This window comes from Lactuca saligna, chromosome 8 (genome assembly GCF_052625555.1).
Source record: "Lactuca saligna cultivar CGN05327 chromosome 8, ASM5262555v1, whole genome shotgun sequence".
NCBI classification, from domain to species: Eukaryota; Viridiplantae; Streptophyta; class Magnoliopsida; order Asterales; family Asteraceae; genus Lactuca; species Lactuca saligna.
In genome coordinates, this window is record NC_136424.1 from 51,406,183 (window position 1) to 51,418,666 (window position 12,484).

The 12,484-nt window shown below is 32.6% G+C and overlaps 1 protein-coding gene across 1 annotated transcript; it reads left to right on the top strand.

Moving 5' to 3' along the window:
• Positions 1-2,691: 2,691 nt before the first annotated feature.
• LOC145011699 (putative fasciclin-like arabinogalactan protein 20) lies at positions 2,692-10,263 on the top strand. Its single transcript, XM_078970426.1, has 2 exons — positions 2,692-3,864; positions 10,122-10,263. Exon 1 carries the CDS (start codon positions 2,806-2,808, stop codon positions 3,832-3,834), a length of 1,029 nt encoding a protein of 342 aa, XP_078826552.1. The 5' UTR covers positions 2,692-2,805; the 3' UTR covers positions 3,835-3,864; positions 10,122-10,263.
• The last annotated feature ends 2,221 nt before the right edge of the window (positions 10,264-12,484 follow it).

Below are 12,484 nucleotides of genomic sequence, written 5' to 3' on the forward strand. Positions count from 1 at the left end.
ACAAATAATTATGTGATTGGATTATTTTATATTATGTTATTTATTAAATCAATTATTTTTTCGAGTAAATCACGTATATTTTGATTTTTTTTATTATTTTAGACTATTTTTTAAAGATGTTCCAATTATTTCGTTGGTTGAAATGTGATAGCCTGAAAATTGATTTGTATATTTATGTTTATAAACTTATGGTAAAAAAAAGACTATCATATTTTCTACTAAATAAGTCTTTTGTTCTCAAATTAAACTACTGGTTGAATCAAAAACATAAAAAAAATCATTACTCTTTGGTTGGAATAAATTTGACATTATTTAATCATAATTGTTTTCGTTTACATTATTTAATTATAACCTTTTTATATTTTGTTCATTTATATGAAACCGAATTTCAAAAAACCGAATCATCCGGCGCTTTAACATTTTTTTTTTAACTTTTTGATCGAATACATAGATAATTATCCAGTGCAATTGCTTAATATTGGTTTTTATTTTGAAGTTTTTTTGTTTATATGTTCTTGTTCTTCAGTGACTTATATAAATGGTTATTTTTTTAACTAATGATCTTATACGGGTTTAAAGAAATATTTTCCAAATATTCAAACATTTATAAATTCATATCTTCATATTTGTTCGAAATACATATCGGATTTTATATAGGTTAATCCGAAACTAACTTTTAAAACACTGATCATTCGAATTCAAACTTTTTTTGCAACTTAGAATGTTATTTCAAAAAAAAAAGTGTAAAGGAATATGTTAATCATAAAAATTTATTAAAATTGCTTGAAAATAAGTAAGTTAAAATAACTTAGAAATAAGTAAAAATTATACAAAAATAAAAAATTACAAAAAAAAAATTAAAAAATCTTGAATCGGGTAAGTAAAAATGTTTAAATAATAAGTTGTAAAAAATGAAAAAGTTTAATACGTTAAATATTATAAAAAAAATAATTCTATTAATTCCCATCAAATATTGTTTTGGATGAAAATATACCTCTTATTGAAAGTGAATTTGCTGAAAAGATCCCTCTTAAAACAATTGTGCAAAACAAAAAAACAATTTTAAAGAGCGATACAACAGTATCTACTATTAGTTTTTTTGTTTCACATTTTGATTTCATAATTTTGAACCAATTCTTTTGTCTATATAGGTTTGTTTTGAAATTTTAATCTCAATCCCTTAATTATTATGTTTGTGTTCCACCCTAGAGCAAGTGTCTTTTTGTGCACCTCTAACCGCTAATAACTAATAACATATTTACACAACCATTCATTTATTGAGACCATTATTATATTTCAACCTAAGGTTGTAATCGAATCGAAAATTCAACGAAGCATACGGTAGAAAATTTATTTATATTTGTTTATTTAATAAAAACCAAACATAAATATTTAATTATTGTTTGTTTATTTAAGCAAGCTAACATAATATACTTGTTTTGATTGTTTATTTACATGTTCATTTATTAATCTTTCATGTATTTTAATTATAAGTTCTAATAGTGGTATGCTCATTTATATTTGTCTAAATATATAAAAAGGCGATAAAAATTTTATTTCTAAGTTTTGGTCCTTGTTCGCTATAATAAAAACTACTTTTTTTATTTTTTATTTGTTTGTTATAAGAAAATGTTAAATATATTTTTTATAAATTGCTTTATTTAATTCGATTTGAATACCATCAAGTGAAATAAAAATTGTTGAATTTAACCCTCCTTGCACGACCATCTCAAACCCAGTTTTTTTTTTCGTCCCCAAAATAGAATAAAAAATGAGATAAATTTTTATTTAATACGCTTGAGTGACTTGTACGTTCGCAGGTGTTTTTTTTTTCGTATAAATTCTTGTCATCTCAGATTAAAATCACAGATGAATTAAGTTCACATGCAATTTCATCTTCATCCACCTGTGATTTTGCGTTTTTTTTTTTTTTTTTTTTTTTTTTACAAAATTGATAGAGTTTGATTACGAAACAACTTTAATATATATAAAGTTTTGCAAAAAATTATCACTTTAATTGTTAGTTCTTTTTGGAAAATTTGTTTAAAACCTATCTAATAAAATAAATTCTCCAACAAAAAAGTTTTAAAAATAAAATCGTCCATAGTGGAGAGAGAGAGAGATGTCTAACAAAATGTTTGAAACATAAAAGAAAAAAAAATGTTTTTATACCCTTGAAAAAGGGAAAATCGCAAATGAACGCAAATCACAAATCACAGATGAGCTTTTGCAAACGTACAAATAAAATCCCAGATGGACCGAATCTATTTATAATTTTGGTAACTATTTTTGTAATTTGATTTTTTAACTATTTTTTATAAAATAATTAATAAATTAGACTATCTTTGTAATTTCTCTATATTTTTCTCTCAAGATAACTAAGAAATATATCTCTTGGTGTAATATTTTTTAAGATTTTTCCCATTTCTCTAATTTGTTTAATACTTGATTTTTGTAAACAAAAATTGAGACTATAACCAAATATTATATATTTATTAAACGTAAAACTTCATATTTTCATCGATATAGGAGTTATAATCTAGTTTCATAAAAGAAACATTTTATTTATCAATTTAATCTATTTTATTTATTTATTGTTTCATATCAAATAAGTATTATTTTTCAAATTTACATTCGATCATCTTTTTTAACCAAAAAAACAAAGGAGTCTAAAGAATGTAACAAATCTTCCCGCCAAAACCCGCTACATGTAAACCCCATTCTCCATCACGTCGAATCACTATCAAGTATCATCAACAACCTCCTACCACCACCACCACCACCAGATTCACAGATTGCTCATCAATGGCGGTGAAACAGCCGGCAATTCTCGCAGCAGCTTCCCTACTAATCATATTCCGTCTCACCTCCGCGCTCCCAACGGAAACCATCACTAACGCTGCGGACACTCTCTCCAATTCCGGCTATGTCGCAATGTCCTTAACTCTAAATCTCGTCTCCGACGTCTTGCTTTCTTACCGTAACTCCGCCACCATCTTCACTCCACCGGACTCCGCCTTCGCTGACTACGGCCAACCATCTCTCGCCACTCTCCAACTCCACTTCTCCCCGTTAGCTTTCTCACTCTCAAGCATCCGTTCCCTCCCATACGGCACCAAAATCCCCACCATGTCCTCCGCCACCTTCCTAACAGTCACTACATCTCAATCCTCCGATCAGGTTTCACTAAACAACGTCAAAATCGTTGGATCTCCGATTTTTGACGATGGATCGTTAATCGTCTTCGCTATCGACAACTTTTTCGATCCAAACTTCACTATTCCAGATCCTCCGGTGCAAAGCGTTAGGCTAGATCATTGTACGGCGTCGTTCGGAGGTTACAGTAATTTCTCGTTCCACGATGGTGCTAATCTGTTGATATCTAGAGGATACTCTGTAATGGCGTCGTTTCTCAATCTACAACTCCTAGGGTTTCTCGGTCAAGCTACACTGACTATTTTTGCTCCTATTGATGAAGTGATGGTTGATTATTCCGGTCGGTTTCCTGATTATCCATCTCTGTTTCTCCGACATGTTTTGCCTTGTAAGATTTCGTGGAGAGATCTCATTAGCGTCGATGATGGAACAAGTTTGGATACCTATTTGGACGGATTCAAAATCACAATTCATAGATCTGGAGGTACGTTTAAGGTGAACGAAGCTTCAATTACTTTCCCGGACATGTACTACGGTGATTCATTTGTGGTTCATGGAATTCGCGAGGTTCTTGCTCTACCAAAGCCAGCAGAGGAATCGGGTGATGGCGACGGATTTGATGATATTCCTGTTGGTACTGTACTGGTTGCTACTGTTCCAGATCGATCTGAGTTTTAATGGAATCAGCTTGTTGAGTAATTGATTCAGGTAACACTTGTAGATTCATTTTATTTGATCGTGATCTTGTTTTAAGAATTTCACTTTGCATTGTTGTACGACTGCAATTTGTCTTCCAATAACAAAAACTGAGAAATCCACTTGTGATCTTGTTTCTTTCGTTTTTCTGGAAATCATGGAAATTAATGCAAAACTTTGTATGATCCTACTAAAATCTGATGAATCCATGGCCATTTGTTATAAAGAACGAATGGGATTTGTGAGAATCAATTCGTTAAACCCCCGATATTTGAATCTCAATAATCACCATTCGTTAAACCCTCGCTAGGAATGTAGTGGTCAATAATGAATTTGTGATTTATGGTTAGGGGAAATATTAAATTTTAAATTTTAAAATAAAATACTAAATACTAAATAAAATTAATAAAAAGGAAAGAATTAAAACAAAAGTAACCGTAACGGCTGTGGAATACAAAACAAGAATCATTCCGGAAAAAATATGATTGTATTTATTATTATTATTATTATTTTTTAAGAATTCAAATTTCAAATGGATCTAAAGGATAATATATGGACATTTTGTATATCATTATTTTAGACAACAAAAATAATCAAATCCTTATTTAATTTATTTTCTTTTTGCAAAAAACAAAAATATCTTAGGAGAAACGTTTTTGAAAATGCATATTCTTAACAGATTTCGATTTCATTCTTGGAATACATTATTGATATAATTACATCAAAACAATGAAAAATTTATTAATTTCTTACAATTTGAAAAAAAAAAATTCATTATATTCTTGAAATGATAACAATATTATTATTATGCAAAGAATAAAACTAGAACTAAAATCTAACCAATTTTAGAACAATATTATTCAACATTCTTGAAAGAATGACCTCTGCTAACATATACTTAGGCTGTGGGGTGTTGTAACACCCTTACCAGCAGTAATCCTCCGTGACACCTTTTACTGACGGTGAACACCGCAAGGTTCCCTCATTTTTACTGGCGGTGGAAGTTCACCGGTGGCAAAAATCACATTTTTGTGGGTTTTACCGGTGGCAAAAATCAGAAAACAGAAAACAGAAAACACCTAATCATAATTTTATAGCAATCAAATATACATGCATAACTGTCAAGTATGTGAATAATAATCAACTAATTAACTGCTTCGTACACATGCATAAGAATTATCTAATTCTTTAAGAATGTGTTAATTGTTAATTTCAAACACATCTATTTCTTTAAGAATATGTTAACAACAAAACATATACATTATTCAAAACCTAATTCTTTAGAAACTTTTAACTATCAATTTAACGACACCAAGTTCAAACTATGAAAGGATATAAACATCACATTCTTTCTAATTATCCCTTAAATCAACAACATTCTTGTGCTTCCTAGAACATATACAACAACCATGAGAAATTAGTAACCGAAAATAAAGTGAAAACAATAATAACAAATAGTGAAAACAAGATGGAAATACAAACCTGTTGGTTATTCACTCTACAAGACTTGGAACGCAAAATAAATTCTTTAATTGTAGGAGTTATTGAATCATGGAAGAATTGAGTACAGTCTAGTGATTTTTGTGATTTAGTATCTTCGATTTCCATTCTCCAATTTTGATTTTCTGAAACTTACACTGTTATTGACTTCACCCACTTGCGTGCCCTTCAACTATTCACAACCGACTACCTCACTCCCCGTGGTCAAGGAGCCAAAGGGCTCCTAGTCCTGCGGTATCCAGTGTTGTCCTCATCTCGTTAGGAACAAGGTGAGTCAGGAGTAGTTAATAGATTTGCCATTCCCAAAAAATAAAAAACTTAAATTAGTTTATATTAACCTACCTTTATACCCCTATCTAGATTTATTTCATTTTTGAAATAATTGGACCAACTTGAGTAACACGTTAACACAATAATTATGAATCACATATCTCTCTCTCTCTCTCTCTCTCTCTATATATATATATATATATATATATATATATATATATATATATATATATATATATATGTGCGTTCCATCCTCTTTAACGAACATGCAAACAGCACCCACACCTAGGGGTGTGAGAGGAAACCAAAACCGAATAATCGAACCAAACCGAATGATGTTTGGTTCATTTGGTTTTGTTAACTAAAAACATATAGCATTATTCAGTTTGGTTTTGGTTAAATTTTTATTAATATGGTTAAACCGAATAAACCAAACAATTTTTAAAGTAATATATTGTTAAAAATACAGGTTTTGATTACTTGGAATATTGAAAGTTGTAATTTTACTTTCATATTAAAGTATTTTGATTTTACAGTCGAAATCTTTAACCGTATAAAACTCAATAGAATTCAAGAGCATAGAATTAAGATAAATTATGATCATGTATGTCCATAAAAAATGACCAAAATATAGGTATAATAACTCCTTATCTAAAACCCAAAACTGTCACAAAACAGTTTTATAACTATCACAAAACTCTCATAAAACTGCAACTAAACCAGGTTTATTATTAGGGTAAAAAACTGGGCTATTTTTTGATCCCAACCAGGGGCTCAGCTCCTTAGACCCCGCTACCAGGTAGGTTGAACCTGAACCTCGTGGTCTAGGGACTTCGCCCCTAAGTAACAGTGTACTTTAAATCAAAAGACAAATTCAAACAAGTGTGCACTCCGCACCGTTCTTGTTCAATATTTTTCAAGATCACATTGGTTAACAAGTTAAGGGTCATTTGATATAAGTTCTAACTAGGTCCAAAGAGGGATTGGGTCCAACAAAATCCAATTGGAATGTTTCATAAGGATTTGAAAGTCAAAGACTCGGTCCAAAATGTGGACTCAGTCCAAGGTTTTCATCAGATTCAGTCCCCCCTTTTCTATTGATAGACCAGGATCTTTGTTCCTAAAACCAGTAGAATGGTCGATTCCTTCTACAACCTTTCCTTCCACATAACACATCACTGACGACACCTTTGGGGCCTCCACCAGCGAGGACCTCCACATCAGTGCAGGTAAACCGATTTTTTTTTTTCGATTTTCCCCTGTTAGTGATTAATTGAACTATTCTAGTGTTGTGAATATCAATTGAAAAGAGTATGTGAGTCTTATGTCTAATGATGCTTCTTCTTTATGGACCCAATACTCCAACAACAGTGATTTTCTTAACCTCTGCTTTTTTTAACTATTGAGAAAATTTGTTGTTTTTCACATGTTTATTGATTGTTGTTGCTGCTAGTCATTGCGTTATATATATATATATATATATATATATATATATATATATATATATATATATATATATATATAATCTGTGTTTGTTGATGCTGCTATTGTATGTTATAAATTTGAACTTCTTATGTTAGACTTGAAAATAAGGTTATTTTGGGTCAATTTTATATAAAACCAAGAATCATAGGAAACTTTAAAACAAATTAACCACCCTCTCGTTTGATGTTTAGATCATCATTTCGTGTACAAATCTTTAAAAACAAAATTCAGATTTCAAAGAGCGATATGAATAAGGATTATTTCCAATGGATTTGTGTTTAATTATTGGTGGTGTAATTTTGTTAATTTTCTTAATTTCTCAAATGGGGATTGATGTTATAGGAGTGGAGTTTGACGTTTAGATCATCATTTCGTGTACACACCCTCCCTCGCTTAAGATTCTAAAGCACCTAATTGAATCGGTCTACACTATGAGTCTGAACACCGACCTTTGTATTCAGTTCACTCATAGCATGACTCTGATACAAACTTGTAACGCTGTGATTTTTCACCTAAATATTTTTTATTATTTAAAATCATCATTTAACAAATTAGAGCCAAGAAAGTCTGAATGAATTCATTAGAAAACACCACCAACGATACTTAAAATAAAATATTTCAAAACCAAATTATCAAAATTATAGTTTATAAAACTGATACCAAAATAAGTACCAAAAACCAAGTGTAAAAGAAATATCAACGGCAAGTCTCAAACTAGTATAATCACTAAGGTAATGTTATAACTTACTACCTAAAAGAGTCCCAACCTCACTAGACCATCGAATCATGCTACATGTACCAATGCAAATAATAAGCAACAAACAAATAAACAAGTATCAACATCAGCCCAGTGAGACAATCAGAAGCACAAAGGTAGGAAAACAAGCATACTTCATACAATATGTTTAGTCATGCAATTGATTCATACCAAATGACATACATCACTTATTATTATCAATATATAATGTATATATTAAAATTGACAGTTTTCATCGTAGTAATTATTAAATGTTTTTATTCGCAATAATTACTTATAATGTTCCTCTCTATCTAGGGTCCACAACATTACTAATCCCTACTAACGTGACTTGACGACCCAATGCACTAAGTAGGGTATGACTCCCACCAGTATCACTAACTCTAGTTCTCCGTTTTCACTACTCTGACTTTGCATATATGAGTACGACGCATTGTCGTTCGAGAGTGGTGTGATTGGTATTTCCACACACATACCCCCACCTAAACGTGATGCTTGATCTGGCATCTCTGAGTAGCCAACATCACTCTGCTACTTGTACACCGTTATGCACTGGTACCATGTTTCGAAATGGTTATCTAGAAAACAAATCGACATTGAATTGACATAATCTCTTTCTCCAACAATATATTTCCACCGCAATATCCAAAAAGGGCATGCATCTAAGTTTATGTTACTACCCTTTTACCCTCATGTAATCCCCCATTTTTTGTTTTAGGTTTAAAATCAATAATTATTGGAGAAATTGATTTATGGAGTTAAGAGATATAAATTTGGGTTCAAAGAAATAATAATATGATGTTAAGAAAGTCATACTGATTATTACAAAGAGAATTTCAGGGGTTTAAAAGTCAAATAATACAAGAAGAAACACTAAAATGTCGAAATCAAGTACGGAGGCTTAATTAAAATTTTGTGCTATAAGACAAAGGGGATAAATGGAATATATTTAAGTTGCATAGTGCGGCCAAGGGAGCGTTGAAGGCCATAAGAATGGCAACCTATTTGAGGGTTCAGACCTCATTTAAACATGCACACACATACTCCAAAACCCTAGTTGTCTCATCTTTGTGTATGGGTGTGGGCCTCTATGATCAATAAGAAGGAAAGGAAAAGGGGTTGATCGATGGATGTAAGAAGGAGAAAGGAAGTATGGAGGGTCAAGGTTCAATTTCTTGGTAAGTAATCATCTTCCTCACACTTCTAATAATTGAAAACACATGAAAACCACAGTTTGTTTTTCTACAAAATCCACTATTATGTCCCATTTTTGTAAAAATGATAACTTGTGATAGCGAAGTTCTTTTTGCTCAAAACCCGTTCCCAATGTTCGGAAATTGAGTCTACTTTATTTCGTTAATTTTGACTGAAAGTTGGAAACGACCATAACTAGAGTGAAAATCATCATTTTCATTGCCTGGTCTGAATTTAGCTGCATTCAACCTCATACTATAAATACACAGTAAATTATAGAAAAATCGTATGGACTTGTACAAGTAATCCTTTGAAATATAAAAGTTAGAACTACTGGAATGTGGAAAAACATTGTTGTTTTCACAGGATTGGTGGCATTAAATTGGCCATGAACAGATTATTGTTTCGGGTCAAAATCTGGAAAATAAGTCAAGTAGTTTATTTACTTGTTTAGGGTAAAGATTTGTCACTTATAATCTTAATTTCTATTATAGGACAATTTTGAACTGTTTTGGTGTCGTTGGAGTCCTGGGATATGGTTTAAGGTCTACTCTGCTTTTCGAGGTGAGTTTCTCAGTACACTATGTGATGTTGTGCATGTTTTGCTTTAGATCGTGTGTGCTATAGGATATTTATATGGGTAGCACTAGGCTAGGTTAGTGTCTAGTGGGTGTATGGTGTTCATTCACTTACTGAGGAATATTTATAGGATGGCTCTGCGTATCCAAGTGGGTGATCGGGCATAGTTAATATGTTCCAAGGGCTCGATGAATTGAGCAAGGGGGATCGGGTGTAGCTAATGTGTCCTAATAGGTTCGAGGGATCGAGCTTAGCCAATGTGTCCCAAGGGCTTGATGCACATAGCAAGGGGATTGGGCATAACCAATGTATCCCAGTAGGTGTATGTTTTTACTAATTTGTTCTTTGACATTCATACATGGTTGTGTGGTTGATACTATTGTTATATATGTATTAGGGTAGAGCTTGTATGATATGATTTTTTGTATGTGTGAAATTCACTAAGATTTGTGCTTACCCCTTCTCATTTAAAATATTGTTTCAGGATCAACAGGTAGTCAGGATGGCAGGGCGTGACAGTGCACATTGGCTTGGGATGGATTTTTGGAATTTCTATGTCATATTGGATTATGTTTCTTTTGTTTTGGAATTTACAATTAATAATAGGTTTTTTTTAAATAAATTGGTCTTGGGGTTATGGCTTTGAAAGTTATTTTGAATAAAGTCATGGTGTTGAATATACATATATTGTTTTTAAAAGTTCAAAGTTATTGCAAGTTTTGGGAAGTTACAAGTTGATATCAAAGCACAGCTTGAGAGAATCAGCCTCACTTCAGTGAGTTCTGAAATCAAGTTCATGACTCGAGAGTTATCTTTTTTAAAAATAATTTTTTTTTGAAACTAAACGAAATGGTTTGGAAAAGTTGATCAGAAGCGCAATGTGTGTAGTCGACTGGTGCCAGAGGAAAAAAGGGAAAGTGTTCAATCTTATTTATTGTTCAAGGACATAAGATTGTTATGTTTGTTAGAAAGGCATGTTGTTTTACGACTTAACTTTCGATTGCTTTATGCTTTTAGTAATTATTATTGATATTGATTAACTATTGAACGTCTATGTTTAGTTGCAAGCCCCTAGAATTAGTAGCCTTAGATTGCTTGTTTTAACTCTATTGTGCAACTCTTATTTGACTCCAACTACTGTAGTGCGGATCTCTCAGTCAAAAGACCACTTAGTTCTAATTACATATAATAGTATCCGTAAGATAGTTAATTGGCATTGGTGGGAGTTTCTTTCTGGTAGGATAACAAGGTGGCGTGGGAACCCTAGTAATCTAGGAAGAGTATTGGTATGTGCTAGTATGGGCGTATTATCATAATCGGAGAAAAGTGACTTGGTCACTTCGGGACAGGTCTTAGGATGGGCATGGATAGGTGTGAAAGATAGTATTAGAGCTCCTACTATCCGAAGCACATGATCCACGCTCGAGTCGAGAAAAGTCACAGGGAACCCAAAGAGATGAGTGTGAATTAGTGAGCATATTAATAGTATGCTAGTGCATCGATGTAATGATTGGCCATTCGATTAAGAATGGTGACTAGGGATACCAATAAGAAATTAGATATATAGTAGTGTAATGATAACACATTGGTTATATGGTGACGAGTTCTTTTTATATTAGATAGAATGCCGACTACGTGACTTGGTGCAGAGAGCTTTGGATTAGTTCAAAAAACATGACACTGTATGAATGGATTGTTGTTGAGGTCTCATAGACCTTACTAGAGGAGTTACTTGGTATTGTTAGGAGGATCACTGATAGGTTGGTCGTCAAGTCGAGGAGCGGACTAAATCCGTGCAGACTGCTAATAGGAATGTTGAGGTGAGTCATGAAAAAGATCACAACTTCGATTCGTAACTGGGAAGAAGGAAGTAGACACAAGGCACGACTATGATAACAAGTACCAAGAAGCTTGAAGGTGTTGTGCCAATAAATAAAGGTCAGAAGGGCCAAAACATTTGTGATAAGGGTGGAAGGTCCCAAGAGTCTATGCACTACAAGTCTAAATGCGGCAGGTGCAGACGAAAGGGACATGTTCATCAATATTTCATATTGGAAGTAAAGATATGTCATGTTTGTCATCAACATGATCACATTAGGGCCTCAAGACATAGCTAGTACATATTCTTTATGTTTTTTTATTGTTATATCCTAGTTACATACGTTCAAGTATGTATAGCCGACTTTGTATCATTTATGGCCATGTTTGCGAAGCTGCATGGTATTGCATAATCGTAGAATTAGTTACTTGACTATCTACAAAATTTGTATTGCGTACGGGCATGTAGAATCTTGGATGAGTTACTCATGGGATCGTTTACTATTAGGAGGAAGATGATGTTGTGGTGGGAGGTTTAGACTACCTTCCAAAGTTAGAGGTAACCGATCGACTTAGATCAGATAATGATATGGGGACCGTGTATGAAAGTGGAGATGTATTTCAAGGACATGGTGGATGCGTAGTTTGTTTATTGTTGCAAACGAGTATAAGTTCAAACCCAAGCGCGGGAGAACTATTAGTACAAGGTGATGTCATAGATGTGAAACAAGATTATGTCTATCCATAAGGAATCGAAGGTACCAATATACTAATAGTGTAAGATATTTAGCACTCATGATGGATAGGTCTGATGATGTAGAAAAGAAAACAGACGAGGATGTACCTCTCGTATGGGAGTTTCAGATGTTCGCCTTGGGAAAATCCAATTCTTTTAGTGGAGAAAAACATCTACTTAGTTTTGTATTATGTTTGGTCACTTAGAATCTGCATCATATGGCTATTTTAAGATAAATTGGGATTCGACTAATCAAGCAGCAGCAACATAGATTTGCTAGATTCCAAGTGGGG